Source organism: Dermacentor variabilis, chromosome 7 (assembly GCF_050947875.1).
Source record: "Dermacentor variabilis isolate Ectoservices chromosome 7, ASM5094787v1, whole genome shotgun sequence".
NCBI lineage: Eukaryota > Metazoa > Arthropoda > Arachnida > Ixodida > Ixodidae > Dermacentor > Dermacentor variabilis.
Window position 1 is genome coordinate 18,301,302 of NC_134574.1, and position 19,951 is coordinate 18,321,252.

A 19,951-nucleotide genomic window follows, 5' to 3' on the forward strand; every position below is an offset into this window, starting at 1 on the left:
ATAAACCAACGTATGTTGTTATTCTGTGTTGGGATCCATCACTTGAAAATTGCATGCTGCTATGCAGTACACAGTTTCCGCATCTCTGACTTTACATGTAACACACCATTAGTGCATATTTGCTGGTAAGTTTTCTGATTCTCCAGTGTGAGTCAAAATTTCTTCTATGGAGATACCTACACAACTTAGCCGTCCACAGATTTTTGTACATGTAGCTCCACAGTCATCTTTCGGTTTGTGCAGTGCTCACAAAGACTGGGACCAAGAGAAGAAAGGCACTGGACGTGCGCTGACTCGCAACGACCTTTGTTATTAGAAAAACATTCGTATATGTCTGCGTACAACATTAGCAGAAGAATAGAAAGATATGATACCCAAAACGTTGTACATGAATGCATGACTACCTTATTGCATCATCATAATTAGTAATCTGAATATGGTGAGAAGTTTGCAGATTAAATTTTATTTCTTGTTTCAGTAAAGGATATGTTGTTTGGAATCCATTGTGTGTGAAAATAAGCTTGATGCCGAGGTGTTGCGCAGGGTTCACAATTCCATCCCTCGGCTCCTGATCAACTTGGAGAAATGTGGCCACAGCAACCTAGTCAGCAAAATCCTGGGGCTTGGGTGTGGCTTGGACTTTGACTCGGAGGCCAACTTCAGGTGAGTCCTTATGGTGGCAGGGACATCTGCATCAGGGAAGCACTCTGGGCCAATTAGCTGGAACAAGCATGCTCTCTGCTGGACACATTTTGGCCATGCACGCAAAACAAAAAAGTCTTAGTGCAGTTTCTTTAAAAACAGAGGGCTGTCATAGATGACAAAATGTGCACGACAAGCTTAAATAACTATTCACACAAATATTTAATGCATTAGTATTTTCTGGGTACTTCAAGGCACTTTTCGGGGGCTATGTACCTGTGTAACTATGTATATTTGTTTGTATGTATGTAGCCATTTACCTATGTATTTGGGTTTCTGGGTAGTTTGCGGTCGAATGGTTAGCATACTCCACACACCTTCCAGGATCTGTCTGTCTGTCCATCTGTCTGTCCATCCGTCCATCCGTCCATCTAGCTGCGTGCGTGCGTACATACATATGTATTTATGTTACCATTACCCCACCTGCCTGGGTCACTGGGTAGTCAGTAGTCTCCACCTCCCAGAAACGGGCATCCAGTCTGGATGGCCTCAGCCACTTGTGACAGCACGGGATCCCTTCCTGCAGCACGTCTAATGACTGCAGCTGACAGGACGTCAGGGTATACTTGTTCTGACATGAATACATTGGCAGGCATGAACCTTAGTTGCAGGAAGAGGTAGCTGGCTGAGTCCGTCAGCATGGCCTAGCATACTGCCTGGCTTGTGGACAAGCTTGAAGTGATAGCTTGATAGTGTGAGTGCCCATCTGAGAACTTGATGATACCCGACTTGGCACACCTCGACTTGAACCAGAAAGTTCAAGCTATGGCTGGTGGTCTGTTGCAGCAGTGAACGACTTTCTTCGCAGGTATTGATGAAATTTGTTGACAGCGACAATGAAAGCAAGCCTGACTAAAGTTTCGCTAAGAAGCAAGAATAGTAGGTGAATCAAAAGTTACAGGTCTTTCGGTTCCATCTGCTTCGGCCTGTGCCAAAACTGCACCGACACTGTTTGGTGATGCATCACAACTGAGAACAAGTGATTTCACAGAACAGGTGCGCTTGACAAGTGCCTGTTACTTGTGATGAATGCTTGCTGCTGCTACAAGTCTTTCGGTTCCATCTGCATCGGTCATTGCCAAAGTTGCACCGACATTGTATGGGGATGCATCGCAACTGAGAACAAGTGGTTTTTCACAACAGTAGTAGGCCAGAATAGGTGCATTTGACAGGAGCCTTTTACTTGTGATGAATGCTTGCTGTTGCTTTTTCACGTAGCTCCACCTTTCCCCTTCAAGAAGCAGCTGAGGCAAGGGACGCAGTCTTTATTGAGATGTTTCACAAAAACTGTCTGTAGAAATTAAAATCGAACATCTCTCTGGTTCCGGCATGTTGATGAAGGCCTCCACCTTCTTGGGGTCGGGCTTTAGACCTTGCTTGCATATGATGTTGCCCAGGTATTCCGCTTCTGGAGTGAAGAAAACGCACTTCTCCAGCTTCAACCTGAGTCCAACTTCTTGATGTTTCTGCAAGACAGTCGTCAGATTTGCCAAGTGGCTTTTGTCGTAATAACAATGTCATCAATATGCGCAGCTGTTTTCAGCACACCATGAAGCGGATTTTCCATCTCTCGCTGCAATATAGCATGTGCAGCAGAAGCACCAAAAGCGTGTGTACTGAAAGAGACCGATGTGTGTGTTTATGGTCACATATTCACAGCTTTCTGCGTCCAGAGATATCTGCTGGTAGGCGTCTCACAGGTCTAGATTTGTAAACATCTGTCCTCCCGACAGAGCTGCCCACAGCTATTCAGCGCGCAGAACTGGGTATCCATGAGCGACAGAGCATTGACTGTTTGCTTGAAATCTCTGCATATTGTTATTGTGCCATATTTTTTTCTTCTGAACATGTAGAATTTGCGCTGCCCATTTGGCTGTTCTCACTTTAACGAGAATGTTTTCATGCTGCAACCTCAGGGTCTCCCGAGTTGTGAGGTCAACCAGTGCAAATGGAAGTGGGCATGGTTTGCAGAATTTCGGCACTGCATCTGGAGGCACAACAGTTCTTGCAGAAAATACCTTGAATGTGCCAATGCCTTCTGCAAACACCTCAGGAAAATAAGCACTCAACTCGCTGGCATCACTAACTGGGTAATTTGTTTGAATCATTTTACGCCAATCCCCATAGCTTGGAACCAGTTGCGCCCGAGCAACATTGGAGCAGTGCCACTCGTGATGTACAACAGAAGGACCAATTCGTGCCCCTTGTATCCTTCGCAAACATTTGCCTTGGGTTTGACTTGCTCAAGCTCCTTACTGCGGCAAGTTGTTTTTTCGCCTACTTTCATTTCCATTAATTTATTGTTTCTTTATCTCATTCATTAAGCACAAGTAATTTCCCCTATGTTGTCCTTGGTGTCAGTGTTTGTTGGCTTCTTATAATATGACTAATAAAAATTGGGCCCCTCGGTTAACCCCTTTTCTTCTTGTTCACACCAAGGGACTTGACTTCTGGCATATGTGCCAAGATGACTTCGGCGATGCACTATTAAGGGATCACAGTAGGTTCACAGGATCAAATCCTGTTAACCATGCATTAGGTGCAGGTTAAAAAAACCCAGAAGGTCAAAATTAATCAACAGCCTCTCACTACCACAGTCCTCACAATCATGTCGTGGTTTTGGCACGGAACACTCCAGTATGTCGAAAATGGGCTCTTCATTGTTAAGAGTAAAACCTTTTTCACATGCTACGACTAGAGCGGTAAAGATTGGTGCAATCGCAAGTGTTGCTGTGCGATTTTTTAGAGGGCTAATTTCACACGATTGAGATTTCAACAATGTTGCGACACCCAGGGTTTCTTGGTGCGAGGTACTCTGGCATACGCCACATAATTTTAACACGATAGCATTAAGGAGCTCATGTCACCATCATGCCAGTGTCCAGGGTTGGACGTTGTTTCGGCAAAAAGATTTTCGAACCACCCATACCCAGGCCATCCATGTGACGCAAGGAATTGACTGAACTAATTGGATTTCTCAAGGTAAAATACATGGGAAAATCATAAACTATGATATACACGCAACCTAAAGACATGGTAGCTCTCGGATTGTAATTTGACTATACGAGAAAACATAATTCTGGTACGCGAAAACTCAAAGGAATCCCTTTTCCAGCGTTTCCACAATTCACAGACTGGCTGTGGCATCCGCCATTTGCGAACGCCGGCGCGTGGGTGTCTCGAGGACCACGGAGTGCCGCGCCCGTTTCCTTGCATTACCTCCAGCTGGTGCTCGCAACCGCTGCATCGTGGCCCAAGCAAGAGGCCGTGTTTCTACCACAAAGCCCGCCTTCTTGCGTAGCAATCACGGTCAGGATTTCCCGGTAGACATTACAGTTATATACACCCCAGTTGCCAAGAAGCGTGAGAAGCAGTCAGGGATCTTTGAATGCTATTGTGTTCCACTTTTAAAGGCGAAGCTTAAGTCTCCTACAATATTTTTAAATGTAATGAAAAAACCTGTGCGCAGTGGTGGTCCAACTGCGCCATGTGCGCCATTTTGCAACAATTCAACTTGCCTGCTCCTGGCTGCTCGCACTCAAGGGCTGTTTGCGCCAACTGCGCAAAAGTGCAGTATTTGTGTGTTTTCATGGCACTGCAAGGTTTTCAGTAGAATTATGCAACTACAGCCAATGACAAATTTTACGGACGCCCAATTTTTCGGACATGCTAGATAAGTCGCACTACTTATGTATAAGAATGTCTGAAATTTTGGACGCAGGAAACCCTTTGCCATTTGATTTTGCGGACATTTTGACATGACCGCAGGTCTTAAATGCCATTGATCGAAGCCACCACTGCTGCCATTTCGACTATCTTGCTGCCTCGAACAGGCGCTCTTGCACAAAGATTCGCTGGCAGCCGTAGCTACTACTGGGGCAACACTTGGCCTAGCTACTTCAACGTTCGCTACCAAGCTTCTTGCTGTTCGGTGCTGTGTTTTTGATTAAACTATTCACCGCTGTTAGCAATGGCGCCGACTCCACTTTTGTAATCTTCTCCAACGGCTTCAAAGCTCAGAAACCACGACGCGTTGCTTAACGCCGGCTCCTGAAGATTAACTTCGTCTCAGTACAGAAATGTTATGCGGTGAAGCATATGAAAAGTAGTGTGGTGAAGCATACCAAGAGTGGAAAGAGGCAATTGTCACTGGACACATTATCTATTCCTTAATTATACACGCGTGCACCTGCCATTTCCTTTCACAGTACGAGCACCATTACGCCTAATAATTACACTGGCAGGCCTTCTGAGCTATTTCGGACGTGCGAGTGGTGATTTGAGCCCTTGGGTGAAGTAAAAGGTAGTGCTTATAAAGGTTGTTTGGGTATGGGCGACAAAAGGTATGGTTTTATGCCAAACTGACTTGTACCTACTCGCAGAGACCACACGACACACAGGAATCCAACAAACTACCTCACAACAAAAGCTAGTGTATGGGATGGTGCGAAAGTTGTTCTCCACCACCATCACCATCTTTGGAACACACCGTATAGAGGCATCTCATCTTGGCATAGTCTCTTGTCAAGCTCCTTGCATTGTTATTGGGCGTAATACACATCTTGTCTAGAGCGGTAAAGCATATCATAGCATATCCGCAATTTGGAATGTACATGAGACATTTGCCATCACTTGTTCCGACACAGTCACCAGGGTCGCGTCCAAGCCGTGCGTTTACTTCTTTCTGTATGACGCGCTGCCGGGCTGGCAGCTGGGAGAGGCCTCCGAGATCGCTATGGCATCGGTGCAGTCTCAGAGGTCGCGAGCTGACCGAGCCAAGCTGGCACGGCAAAATTAGCATGTCTCCTTGATCATGCAGTGGAGGGCTGAGTTATGTGCCACATGCTGCTGGACCGTGACAAGTCAACTGGAAAGCGGACGAGAAAGGCCATCACAGTGGAACAGAATGTAGCTATCTAAAGGCTGTTGCATCAGGTGCTCAGTCACATGCTGCACATACTGAAGATTCTTTTGTTGTATTATTCATATTTCATCACATGTGCGGTCATGTAGTGATACTGGGGGCCACAGAGGGTTCTTATTATTTGCATGTGTACAATTGTGCACCACATTGGGCATATATTGCATTAAGTGACTGATATAACGAATTCATTACTTGGTTCGAATGAAGTTAGAGTGCATTTGTATTTGAATATTCTGGTATTCACATAGCCTTAATTCTTGTGCTGTTGTGAATCCTTAAACAACAAAGCTTACCAAGCTTACAAAGTGCCGAAAAACTGCTTTAGCTTTGGATCGCCCAGCTGTCTTCAGATTCTGGGAAACATTATGCATATGAGGAGGAGTAACTGGAACTGTCTTTCTTGTGTTTCTCTGTGTGAGGTTGCACAGTACTTTCCAAGGAATTTCTTATGTCAGTAGTTTTTTTACAGCTTCTATAATTTTATCTCAAATCAACATTAGTTTTATGGAATAGCCTATCCCACATTTAAGAGGATGGAACGTGCATTTGTTCATGCATAATTGGTCCTGCTTAAGCGACATAGTTTTAGCAGACATAGACAAAATGATCTCCATTTGCATGTTATACACCGCTTTGTGTTCGGTGCTTCCTTTCGGTGTTCGCTGTAAGGAAAGGCACATAGTGGCATTATACAGTGGTGGTGTCTACAGCAGCAGTCGCCCATCCGTAGGTGCTGGCTCACTTGGTTTACAGGTGCACTCTTATTCTATCTGATGTACTGCTGGCTAGGTGCTTCTGTAAGTGCAATGGAGTGTCTGGGACAAGTGTAAAATGCTGAATAATCTTTGAAAGGGTGACAGTGCCTCAATAAAAACACCAGTAGCTCATAGGTGCTGATAAGTGTCACCTGCCAGGCTACCGAGTGTCTGGTTTGAGTGAATCGGACGAAAAGGGCTCGGCTTGAGGCATTAAAAAGCCTAAGAAATGAAATTCTAGCAAAGTCCCGCTATGTTGAGAATGAGTGCTGTTTCAACAACTAGCAAGCATAGTTTCACTAATGCTAGTCCACAGAGAAACATAATAGTAGAGCTCGAAAACAAAACTCACATTTATTTCTTGCTTAGTGCGGCTCTTATTTATTGCACCCTTCAGTGAGCATTTTCCCAAGGTTTCCAGAGGATGCAGTCTATGGCAACTTGCAGACAACACAGGAGATCAGCTGCAAAGCCCTGCGCATGGGTGCACAGCACAGCAGGTGGCACCATCCGTGGGCATCACCTTGAAGATGTAGCGCACGGCCATCGTTTCTGTATATTACAGCCTTGTTCCTCAAACTCTCATTCCAATTGTAAACAAACTTGCGTACTGTCGTCCTTCTGCGATAAGTACTCAGTATAGTGATCCCTGTGAAGCATCGTGCTTTCTACTATTCGTCAAGCATTAGTACCACTTCAAGCCGCTGCGCTCCCGCTCTGCCTGAAATGCCAGTGCAAAAGGCACGTATGCACAGGCTTTGTCACAGTGCACAAAGGTGAAAGCACTTAAGGGGAACATGGGTCGTTGAGATATTTTCTGTGTTTTATGGGCAAAGATGACACATACTTTAGTTTTTCATGCTGATTTCAAATTTGCAACAATTTTTTTGCAGGTCAATTTGTTCAGTATATAAAGCTACCACTACATTGTTTCTGGAGACAATGGGGAAAGAAAGCTGCTTAGCAGAAAGCTATAATATTATTGGATAGGTAGATACTAGGACATGCAATAAATGCATTGCTGGAAGCAATTGCCAAATCAAATTATGACTAGTCATTGTGCAGATGATCAAAGTTCCACTGTTTATAACTTAAATATTGAGAGGGAAAAAAATGGGCAGAAAATAAAAAATCTGCTCTCAGTAATGATCTTACTCATAATCTGATTATAATCTTACTATATCATATATATATATATATTGTAACAGGCGTGTTGATCTCGGCAACATGGGCACGCCGTCTGGAAAAGGGCCACTAACATAAAGTAGTGACAGACCGAAAAACCAACAGAGCGAGACACACACGAACATCAACTTCTTTCTCTGTGCTGGCACATAACTGGCGCTGAAGTGCTCCGGTACAACACTCCCCGGGTAGAAAGGAGCCAACCTGGCAAACCATGCAGAAGACGGCACAGGCAGGTCGTAGCAGTGTTTAAGCCGTGTGACATTCGCGCCCTCAGAAACAATTGTCAGGAGCTGGCTCGACCGGCTCAATGACATAGTTCACGGGTGACGTTTGCTCTAGTACTCTGGTATTTGGACAAGAGTTTGGTAGAAAGGCCGAGAGTAGTGGATGGAACCCATAGCCAAACCAGTATTCCGGGGGAATAGTGGGCAGTAGATGCAGAGGCGTCATGACGAGACTTTTGACGACACTGGTCTTGCGTGGTAAACAAACGCGCTAGTTGACAGAATTCTTCTGCATTAGCAGCTGCTTAAGAAATAGGTTTTGCTTCAGAAACATTAGGTTGGTATGACAGAATTGTGTCTATGTGGTATGATGGTTCACGTCCATAGAGAAGAAAGAAAGGTGAGAAACCAGTGGTAGCTTGGGTAGCATAGTTATAAGCATAAGTTATGAATGGAAGTACCCGGTCCTAATTCGTGTGATCGTCGCATGCGTACATAGCCGGCATGTCGACAAGGGTACAATTGAAACGTTCCGTCATGCCATTAGTTTGAGGATGGTAGGCTGAGGTGGTGCGATGTACAATCTGACATTCCTTTAGGAGGGCTTCGATGACATTTGAGAGAAACATGCGGCCACGATCGCTTAGCAATTCATGTGGTGGACCAGGTTGCTGAATGACGTGACGAAGAAGGAAGTAAGCAATGTCTTTCACAGTGGCGGTTGGCAGCGCCGATGTTTCAGCATCCCGTATGTGGTGGTCAATGGGGAGAATGGCCTACCGGTTGCCGTTAGGAGTGCTCGGAAGGGGACTGAAAAGATCGACTCCAACGCGGTCGAACGGTCGGGCAGGGCAAGGCAATGGCTGTAGAGGACCGACGGTGCTGGGAGGAGGTGTCTTGCAGCACTGGCACATAGGGCATGACCGAACATACTGGCTAATGTAGCAATACATGCTGCGACAGTAGTACCGCAGGCGAAGACGGGATTACGTCCTGAATGTGCCAGCGTGGCCACATTGGGGGTCATCGTGGAAACGTGGAAGCCACCTGCGGCCGTCGGTTCAGTAATTGTGATGGTACAACAAGCCTTCGTGAACGGCAAAATGTGGAGCTTGACGACGGAGTGCGCGTGAAGGTGAGTCAGGCAAAGATCGATATATGATCAAGCAGCGAAGCAATCCAGGGATCTCTGTGCTGTTCCACTGGCACGTCGGTGATGGTAAGGGATGACGAATCGCAGGTGGAAGTTGTTGAGGAGACAGGTTCTGAAGGTAGGGGCGAATGGGAAAGGGCGTCAGCGTCCGAGTGTTTTCTTCCAAAGCGATAAATGACACGAATATCATATTCTCGAAGGCGTAAAGCCAAGTGAGCGAGGCATCCAGTGGGATCTTTCAACGGCAATAACCAACACAAGGCATGGTGGTCAGTGACGTCAAATTGAAGACTGTAAAGATAAGTGCGAAATTTACCGATTGCCCAAACAATGGCCAACCATTCCTTCCCGTTACAGAGTAATTTGACTCTGCCTTTGTTCGTATACGGCTGTCATATGCCTCAACATACTTGTCAAAGCCATGCTTGCGTTGGGTGAGTATGGCACCAAGTCCGATACCACTAGTGTCCGTGTGTATTTCAGTAAGTGGATCAAAGTGACGCAGTATAGGAGGGGATGTGAGGAGTCGGCAAAGCATTGTAAATGAGAGAAACTCACACTCACACAAATGAGAGACTCATCAGACTCAGGATTCCAAGTCGAGAGGTCAGTGCTGCCGGCAAGAAGCTGCATCAAGAGGGCGATAATGGAGGTGAAATTGGGGATGAAACACTGGAAATACAAGCGCAAGCTGATGAAGCTATAGAACTCCTTGTGCAGAATGAGTGCAGAGCTTGGGGTAATCGGCAATCGCACGAAGCTTCGCAGGATCCGTAAGATGCCTTCTTTCGAGACTATGTGGCCTAAGATCGTAAGTTTATGGGTGCAAACTTACGGGTGCCAAAATATTTTTTTTTTGACATTTAGCTGTAATCCTGTGGCAGTGAGGCACTTGAGAACTTGTTTGAGGCGAGTGATCTGAGAGGAAAAATCCACAGAAAATACTACTATATTGTCTAAGTAGTACATACAGGTCTGCCATTTGAATCCTCTGAGAATAGAGTCCATTATCCTCTCAAAAGCTGCAGGTGTGTTGGAAAGGCTGAAAGGCATCACATTAAATTAAAAACCGTCTGGGGTGACAAAAGCTGTTTTTGGGAGGTCAGATTCAGCCATGGGCACTTGCCAGTAGCCACACACATCCAGTGATGAGAAATATTGTCACGTAGGTGATGGTGAGCTACCTGGCACGCAGGCAGACAGAAAGGGACACTGCGTCGGCGTTAGACGTAAAGAGAGTTTAATGGGCGAACTTGTGCCCTAAATCAAGTGAACAACGCGATGATGGCGAAAGCAGCAAGCGCGTCTGGGGCGTTCATCGGACTGAGCCAGCGCAAGTGGTGGTCCCGTATCTATACGTTTCGCGTCCATGATCGAAACGCGTCAAGCGACGCCGCTTGCGTTGCAGCGACGCCGGTCGGTCTCGTCTATGCTAAAGAAAACAAGAAACTTGTAAGCATGGAATCAACAATGGAAAACGAGAAAGAAAGGAATGTCTGTTAGTCCGCTAATGCTAAAAAAACTTCTTGAGGCACGCGACGTGCACCATCTCAGGTCGCGCGCGACGTCGCTGTGACTGCGTCACTCCATCGGGCACAACCTCATAGACCAGCGGTCCAAATCGAGTTATCTTGTAGGGCCCGAAGTAATGACGCAGGAGCTTCTCACTAAGCCCGCGGTGACGAATCGGTGTCCACACCATAACGCGGTCACGAAGTGCGTACTCTTGATCTCGTCGTCTTAGGTTGTAGAGTCGGGTGTCTACGTTTTGCTGCTCTTTAATACACATTCAGGCTAGCTGGCGAGCTTCCTCGGCACGTTGAAGGAAGCCAGCAACATCTGCATGGATGTTGTCGTCTTCAATGTGAGGCAACATCGCATCATGCATCGTGGCGACTTGGCGACCGAAGACAAGCTCGAATGGCGTCATCTGCGTTGTCTCCTGTGGCACGGTGTTGTAGGCGAAAGTCACGTACTGAAGGACTTCGTCCCAAGTCTTGTGCCCGACGTCGACATACATGGCGAGCATGTCGGCGAGAGTTTTATTTAAATGCTCCGTAAGACCGTTTGTCTGTGGGTGGTACGCTGTAGTGCGCCGATGGCTCGTGTGGCTCAAGTGCAGAATCTGTTGCGTAAGTTCAGCTGTGAATGCCGTAGCTCTGTCCATAATAAGGACCTCGGGTGCACCATGACAGGGAATAATGTTCTTTATGAAGAATCTGGCGGCCTCGATTGCATTTCCCGATGCTAGCGCTGCTGTCTCGGCATAGTGCGTCGATAGTCCGTTGCTACCACTATCCACCTGTTCCCGCAAGTAGACGTCGGGAAGGGGCCAAGCAGATCCATGCCTATCTGCTGGAATGGTTTCCATGGTGGCTCGATTGGTTGCAGGAGGCCGGCTGGCCTTGTAGGCAGTGTTTTCTGACGTTGGCAATTGGCAGGTTTTCACGTAGCGTGTGACAACTGCGTTCAGGCCCGGCCAGTAGTACTTTTCTTGAATTCTTCTGAGAGTTCGAGTGAATCCCAGATGCCCTGCTGTTGGCTCATCGTGAGACGCTTCTAAAATTTCTTGCCTTAGCTTGATTGGCACGACAAGTATATATGCTGCTTTGTACGGCGTGAAGTTCTTTTTCACAAGCACATTGTCGCGCAGGCACAGCGATGAAAGCACGCGTCTGAATGCCTTTGGCACTGAATCGGTCTTCCCTTCAAGATATTGAACCACACAGCGTAGATCAGGATCGGCACGTTGATCTTGTGCAAAGGTGCCCAAGGAAGGCATCGTCATCGTCGCAGGGCGGGGCGGATTCAACGGGGGCTCTCGAAAGGCAGTCGGCATCTGTGTGCTTTCAGCCTGACTTATACACGACGGTGATGTCGAACTCCTGTAGTTGCAGGCTCCAACGAGCTAGGCGACCTGACGGGTCTTTCAAGTTAGCGAGCCAGCACAGAGCGTGGTGGTCACTGACGACCTTGAAGTGCTTCCCGTAAAGATACGGCCGAAATTTTGTGACCGCCCAAATGACAGCGAGGCATTCCTTTTCGGTCGTCGAATAGTTCAGTTCGGCTTTCAACAGGGATCTGCTCGCGTAGGCGATGGCTCACACCAGGCCGTTCTTCTTTTGAATCAACACAGCACCGAGTCCTATGCCGCTTGCATCCGTGTGGATCTCGGTGTCAGTGCTCTCGTTGAAATGGCCGAGTACTGGCGGTGACTGCAAGCGTCTTTGAAGTTCGCGAAAAGCATCTTCTTGGGGCTTCTTCCATGTGAACTGCGCATCGGCTTTCGTAAGGCGAGTGAGAGGCTCTGCGATTCGAGAGGAATCTCGGACAAAACGCCTATAATACGCACAGAGCCCCAAAAATCTGCGGACAGCTTTCTTTTCACTGGGTGTCGGGAAACTTTCGATCGCAGCCGTCTTTCTGGGGTCCAGACGCACACCTTCGCGATCAACTACGTGACCGAGGAACAGGAGCTCTTCGTAGGCGAAACGACATTTCTCTGGTTTCAAAGTGAGTCCCGACACCCTAATATCCTCTAGCACGGTCTCCAGCCTATTAAGATGCTCGTCGAAGGTGGATGCGAAAACGACTACGTCGTCGAGATATACGAGGCATATCTGCCATTTCAGCCCAGACAACACGGTGTCCATAACACGCTGAAATATCGCCGGCGCTGAGCATAGTCTGAATGGCATGACTTTAAATTTGTAAAGACCGTCTGGCGTGATGAAGGCAGTTTTCTCACGGTCCCTCTTGTCGATCTCAATCTGCCAGTAGCCGCTCCGGAGGTCCATCGACGAAAAATACTTGGCACCGCACAGTCGATCTAACGTGTCGTCGATTCTCGGAAGCAGGTAGACGTCTTTTTTCGTGACACTGTTGAGACGCCTATAATCGATGCAAAATCGTAGGGTACCGTCTTTCTTCTTTACAAGCACCACGGGTGAAGACAACGGGCTCTTGGACGGCTGAATGACGTCGTCGCGAAGCATTTGTTCAACTTGTGTCTTGATTATTTCACGTTCTCGCGCTGAAACGCGGTAGGGACTTCGGCGGACGGGACGAGTCGATTCATCGGTTATAATGCGATGCTTCGCTATGTGCGTTTGCCGGATCCTCGATGACTTTCAAAAGCATTCGGAGTATCGCAGAAGAAGGCGACGTAGCTTTTCTTGCTTTTGTTGAGGCAAGGCGGGGTTAATGTTGAAGTTCACCTCATCAGTCACTGTCGACGACGCCTCATGGGACGACTCGGAGAGTGCTAATGCGTTGCTTATTTCGGCGAACTCTTCCAAGAAAGTGACCGTCGTACCCCTGTTGAGGTGCTTGTCTTCCGTGCTGAAATTGGTTAGTAGCACAGCCGCTCTGCCTTTACGCTGATTGATGACACCGCATGCGACGCCAATTTGGCGATCCAGAAGCAGCTGCAAGTTCGCTTCGACAATCGCATCGCCACTTGAGAGCGCGTCTGTTTCAACGAGTGCCATGACGCCAGCATTTGGCGGGAGGCTCACTTGATTGTCGAGGATGGTGAACGCGGCGCGATGATAATGATTGCTTTGAATTCTTTCTGACCGTTTTGCCGTCAGTGTTATGGTTTTCGTCTGCAGGTCGATCACCGCACCGTTTTCGTTCAGGAAGTCCATCCCGAGGATTATGTCGTGAGAGCAGTGCTGTAGGATGGTGAAGTTCATAGGGTAGGTGTGACCATGAACAGCCACTCGCGCAGTGCATCGTCCCATAGGTGTTATGAGGTGCCCTGCTGCTGTGCGTATTTAAGGACCTTCTCATACGGTTTTGACTTTCTCGAGTTGTGACAAAAATCGTCCACTAACGACGGAGTAGTCGGCCCCAGTGTCGACGAATGCAACCATTGGATGTCCATCTAGGGTAACTTGTAAGTCGGCACTTGGTGTTTGCGTTCGATGTCGGTCGGTCACCTACTGGGAGGTCTGTCGCTTCGCACGGTTGCGGCTGCATAGGGTGGAAGCCTCATGGCAAGGTGCTGTTGTGGCCTTCAGCCGCGCCATCGTATTTGTGGTGTCGGGTCGCGGTTTCGTGTTTTGTTGCGTCGCTGCGTCGGGTCGCGTCGTGTTGTCGGAATGCGACGAGGCGTCGGAATGCGTCGAGGTGGCGGAATGCGTCGTGGTTGTAGGAGGGTTTTTCGGTCTTCGCTCGAGAGCGGCGTCACCTCCTTACGTCGCTGGCTTTAGTTTCCCCTACGAGGGCTCGGTGACCTCTCGCTCGCGTACCCTTGGTACGGCGAAGACGAACGGCGTGGGTAGGGTGACGGGGACCTGAAGCGACGTGGGCCGGCATCTTCGGTCACTCGAAGATAGGCTTCAATTTCTCGAGGCCGTTGGCCAGGAAGAGGTCGTGGGCCGTCGATGTTGTACCCGCAGAGGCCCATCTGACGGTAGGGGCATTCTCGTAGGAGGTGGCCGGCTTCACCACAGTGAAAACAAAGCAGTCGTCGATCTGGGGTTCTCCAGATGTCAGTCTTCCTCGTGGTGGTTTGCCGAAACGTGTTTGAGCGGACGGCCTGCTGCGGACGCGGCGGTGGCGGGTAGGCTTGGCTGCGTTGAGGTGGCGCGTACGTTTCCCGTCGCCAGCTGGTTGGCCTCACTTGGCTTTGCAGAGTGGCAGCGTAAGTTGAAACGCGTGGCTCCTGGCAAGGTGGCGATATGGTTGGCGCCGTTTCGGCAGGTTCGAGTGTGCCCAGTGCTTGTTGTACCTCATGCCTTACAACGTCGGCGAGCGAGGATATTTGTGGTTGTGCACCCGGTAGCAACTTGCGCAGCTCGTCGCGCACGATGGCACGGATGGTATCTCGAAGGGACACCGCGGAGACACTTCGGGAGTCGTCGCAGTCTGACGGAGGAGCGCCTAAGTTGCGGTCGTATTGCTTTGCGCGAAGCTCGAGCGTCTTCTCAATAGTGGCCGCTTCGCTAATCCATTCGGCGACGGTCCTCGGCGGGTTGCGAATGAGAGCGACGAAAAGTTGCTCCTTGACGGCCCTCATAAGGTACTGAAGCTCCTTGTTTTCAGTCATGTTGGCGTCCGCGTGGCAGAAGAGCTTTTGCATTTCTTCCGCAAAGACGGTTACGGACTCGTTTGGATGCTGCTGGCGAGTTTGAAGCAAGGCCTCAGCTCGTTCTTTGCACAGAATACTTGCGAAAGTTGCAGATAAGTGCCTCTTGAAAGCCTCCCACGTTGTCAGGGACAGCTCCTGGTTCTCGTACCAGGTTCTAGCAGAGTCTTCGAGAAAGAAGAAGACGTTCCGAGGTTTCTCTTCGTCAGACCACTTATTAAAGGTTGCAACTCGTTCGTAACGTTCCAGCCAATCTTGTACATCTTCACAAGTGGAGCCGCTAAAAAGCGGAGGTACTCGCGGCTGCTGGACGACGAGCGGCGCAGGTGTAATGGCAGCTTGCATTGGTGACGTCGAGCGGTGGTTCACACGGCGACCAGGGGCAGGTAGTGGTCCCAATTCAGTCGGCGGCAGCTCCGGGTTTCTTCCTTCTTGTCTTCCCTGGAGCTGTCTTCCGCGTCACCAGCTCCAGATGCACTTGGGCTAGTGTCCCGGCTATGAGGGGGTGTCCGGAGCATAAGCACCTCCACCGAAATGTCACGTAGGTGACGGTGAGCTACCTGGCACGCAGGCAGACAGAAAGGGACACTGCGTTGGCATTAGACGTAAAGAGAGTTTAATGGGCGAACTTGTGCCCTAAATCAAGTGAACAACGCGGTGACGGCGAAAGCAGCAAGCGTGTCTGGGGCGTTCGTTGGACTGAGCCAGCGCAAGTGGTGGTCCCGTATTTGTACGTTTCGCGTCCATGATCGAAACGCGTCAAGTGACGCCACTTGCGTCGCAGCGACGTGAGCTGCGTAGCTCGCGTTGCTACAAGCCGAAATAAACGCACATGGCAATATTCGGCTCCTTGAAGGCAATCCAGGGTGTCGTCAATATGTGGTAGTGGATAGACATCCTTGCGTGTAATCTTTCAGTTGGCAGGAATTGACACAAAACCTGATTGAACCATCCTTGTTATGCACCAACACGACCAGAGAAGCCCAGGGACTGAGGGATTCTTGAATCATGCCTTGTTTCAGCATATCGTCAACGTGGTCGCTGATAAAGTGGTGTTCGATCGGTGATACTCGGTAGGGACGCTGGCGCAGTGGAGCATGGGCACCAGTGTCAATACGGTGAACAACCGCAGACCTGCGCCCCAAGGAAAGCTGGTCGAGGTTAAAAGACACACGAAAACATTCAAGTGGTTGAACGACTTGAGTGAGGGCATTATCTATGCTGCGCGACAAGATGTCTTGGTCGTGTCCGGCAGGTGCGGTGGCAGAAATGACTGCATCAAGAGGCAGTAGTGCCACATCAGAAGGTGCCTGGGATGGGAAAATGGCATGAAAAGTGTCCAGATGGCCGATGCATTCGCCGTGTAATAAAGATGAAAGGCAGGGAAAGGGATCGCATGCGTAAACTGCGCCGCAACCATCAGCAAGTTTGATGAGGGCAAACGGAAGTACGAGGTTCTGGCGACGGGCACAATCTTCAGACGGCATAAAAAAAGTACTTGAATCAGTGGTAGAGCCACAGCGGATGGACACTAAGGCGGCCTAGAACCAAGAAATGACAACATCGGCAGCGACAATCACTTTAGAAGACGGGCACGTAGGATGTGCAGTTATTATACTGAATGGATACACGGCCAGTTGTGCATGAGCACAGTTGACTAGAGATCATCCGCGGTGGCGTAGAGGTAGAACACCCGCCTCGTGTGCAAGAGGTCCGTGGTTCGAATCCCAGTGCCGGCAATTTTCCACCGGATTAAAAAAAAAAAAAATCCGCGTGTTGATAAAATTGCACAAACAGGCCTGAAGTGTGGCCTGATCCCGGTGACCAGAACCGGTAACGCACTCCCTCACCAGAGCAGGATTGGCCACCCTGGTGCAGTACTTGGCCACAACCTCCTATGAACACAACAATCAAACCCCGGCCCTCAGTCCCCAGCAGCTGCGAAGCAACTGACCACGGCGGCGGTCAGACCTGCGACGCAGCAGAGGGTGCTAAGAATCACTGGCTCCGGACACGCCGCCATTGGAATATGAACCTGGCAACGTTTAACGCTAGAACGTTATCTAGTGAGGCGAGTCTAGCAGTGCTATTGGAGGAATTAGAGGGCAGTAAATGGGATATAATAGGGCTCAGTGAAGTTAGGAGGCCAAAAGAAGCATATACAGTGCTAAATAGCGGGCACGTTCTGTGCTACCGGGGCTTAGCGGAGAGAAGAGAACTAGGAGTCGGATTCCTGGTTAATAAGAATATAGCTGGTAACATACAGGAATTCTATAGCATTAACGAGAGGGTGGCAGGTCTTGTTGTGAAACTTAATAAGAGGTACAAAATGAAGATTGTACAGGTCTACGCCCCTACATCCAGTCATGATGACCAGGAAGTCGAAAGCTTCTATGAAGACGTGGAATCGGCGATGGGCAGAGTGAAAACTAAATACACTATACTAACGGGCGACTTTAATGCCAAGGTAGGCAAGAAGCAGGCTGGAGACAAGGCAGTGGGTGAATATGGCATAGGCACTAGGAATAGCAGGGGAGAGTTATTAGTAGAGTTTGCGGAACAGAATAATATGAGGATAATGAATACCTTCTTCCGCAAGCGAGATAGCCGAAAGTGGACGTGGAGGAGCCCGAACAGCGAGACTAGAAATGAAATAGACTTCATACTCTGCGCTAACCCTGGCATCATACAAGATGTGGACGTGCTCGGCAAGGTGCGCTGCAGTGACCACAGGATGGTAAGAACTCGAATTAGCCTAGACCTGAGGAGGGAACGGAAGAAACTGGTACATAAGAAGCCGATCAATGAGTTAGCAGTAAGAGGGAAAATAGAGGAATTCCAGATCAAGCTACAGAACAGATATTCGGCTTTAACTCAGGAAGAGGACCTTAGTGTTAAAGCAATGAATGACAATCTTGTGGCCATCATTAGGGATGGTGCAATAGCAGTCGGTGGTACCTCCGTTGGACCTGTCAGGATACCAGTAAGCTATCGCAGGAGACGAAAGATCTGATCAAGAAACGCCAATGTATGAAAGCATCTAACCCTACAGCTAGAATAGAACTTGCAGAACTTTCGAAGTTAATCAACAAGCGTAAGACAGCTGACATAAGGAAGTATAATATGGATAGAATTGAACATGCGCTCAGGAACGGAGGAAGCCTAAAAACAGTGAAGAAACTAGGAATTGGCAAGAATCAGATGTATGCGTTAAGAGACAAAGCCGGCAATATCATTACTAATATGGATGACATAGTTCAAGTGGCTGAGGAGTTCTATAGAGATTTATACAGTACCAGTGGCATCCACGACGATAATGGAAGAGAAAATAGTCTAGAGGAATTCGAAATCCCGAAGGTAACGCCGGAAGAACTAAAGAAAGCCTTAGGAGATATGCAAAGGGGGAAGGCAGCTGGGGAGGATCAGGTAACAGCAGATTTGTTGAAGGATGGTGGACAGATTGTTCTAGAGAAACTGGCCACCCTGTATACGCAATGCCTCATGACCTCGAGCGTACCGCAATCTTGGAAGAACGCTAACATAATCCTAATCCATAAGAAAGGGGACGCCAAAGACTTGAAAAATTATAGACCGATCAGCTTACTGTCCGTTGCCTACAAAGTATTTACTAAGGTAATTGCAAATAGAATCAGAAACACCTTAGACTTCTGTCAACCAAAGGACCAGGCAGGATTCCGTAAAGGCTACTCAACAATAGACCATATTCACACTATCAATCAAGTGATAGAGAAATGTGCAGAATATAACTAACTCTTATATATAGCTTTCATTGATTACGAGAAAGCGTTTGATTCAGTCGAAACCTCAGCAGTCATGGAGGCATAACGGAATCAGGGTGTAGATGAGCCATATGTAAAAATACTGGAAGATATCTATAGCGGCTCCACAGCCACCATAGTCCTCCATAAAGCAAGCAACAAAATCCCAATACAGAAAGGCGTCAGGCAGGGAGATACGATATCTCCAATGCTATTCACAGCGTGTTTACAGGAGGTATTCAGAGACCTGGATTGGGAAGAATTGGGGATAAAAGTTAATGGAGAATACCTTAGTAACTTGCGATTCGCTGATGATATTGCCTTGCTTAGTAACTCAGGGGACCAATTGCAATGCATGCTCACTGACCTGGAGAGGCAAAGCAGAAGAGTGGGTCTAAAAATTAATCTGCAGAAAACTAAAGTAATGCTTAACAGTCTCGGGAGAGAACAGCAATTTACAATAGGCAGTGAGGCACTGGAAGTCGTAAGGGAATACATCTACTTAGGGCAGGTAGTGACGGCGGATCCGGATCATGAGACGGAAATAATCAGAAGAATAAGAATGGGCTGGGGTGCGTTTGGCAGGCATTCCCAAATCATGAACAGCAGGTTGCCATTATCCCTCAAGAGAAAAGTATATAATAGCTGTGTCTTACCAGTACTCACCTACGGGGCAGAAACCTGGAGGCTTACTAAAAGGGTTCTACTCAAATTGAGGACGACACAACGAGCTATGGAAAGAAAAATGATAGGTGTAACGTTAAGGGATAAGAAAAGAGCAGATTGGGTGAGGGAACAAACGCGAGTTAATGACATCTTAGTTGAAATCAAGAAAAAGAAATGGGCATGGGCAGGACATGTAATGAGGAGAGAAGATAACCGATGGTCATTAAGGGTTACGGACTGGATCCCAAGGGAAGGGAAGCGTAGCAGGGGGCGGCAGAAAGTTAGGTGGGCGGATGAGATTAAGAAGTTTGCAGGGACGGCATGGCCACAATTAGTACATGACCGGGGTTGTTGGAGAAGCATGGGAGAGGCCTTTGCCCTGCAGTGGGCGTAACCAGGCTGATGATGATGATGATGATGATGACAGTTGACTACAGCATGATGTTCAGGAAGGAAGTCCCAGCCT

At 48.3% G+C, this 19,951-nt stretch overlaps 1 protein-coding gene across 5 annotated transcripts in view; it reads left to right on the forward strand.

The window, feature by feature from the left end:
* Positions 1 to 19,951, forward strand: part of Sirt2 (Sirtuin 2) — a 376,779-nt gene that overhangs the window by 223,257 nt on the left and 133,571 nt on the right. For all 5 annotated transcript variants that reach the window (XR_012829495.1, XM_075698293.1, XM_075698294.1 and 2 more), the window contains one exon: positions 544 to 663. Coding sequence is in view for 4 of the 5 variants with exons in the window: in XM_075698293.1 (XP_075554408.1) it covers positions 544 to 663 (120 nt within the window). In the remaining variant the exon portion in view is untranslated. The remainder of the gene's footprint in view (positions 1 to 543; positions 664 to 19,951) is intronic.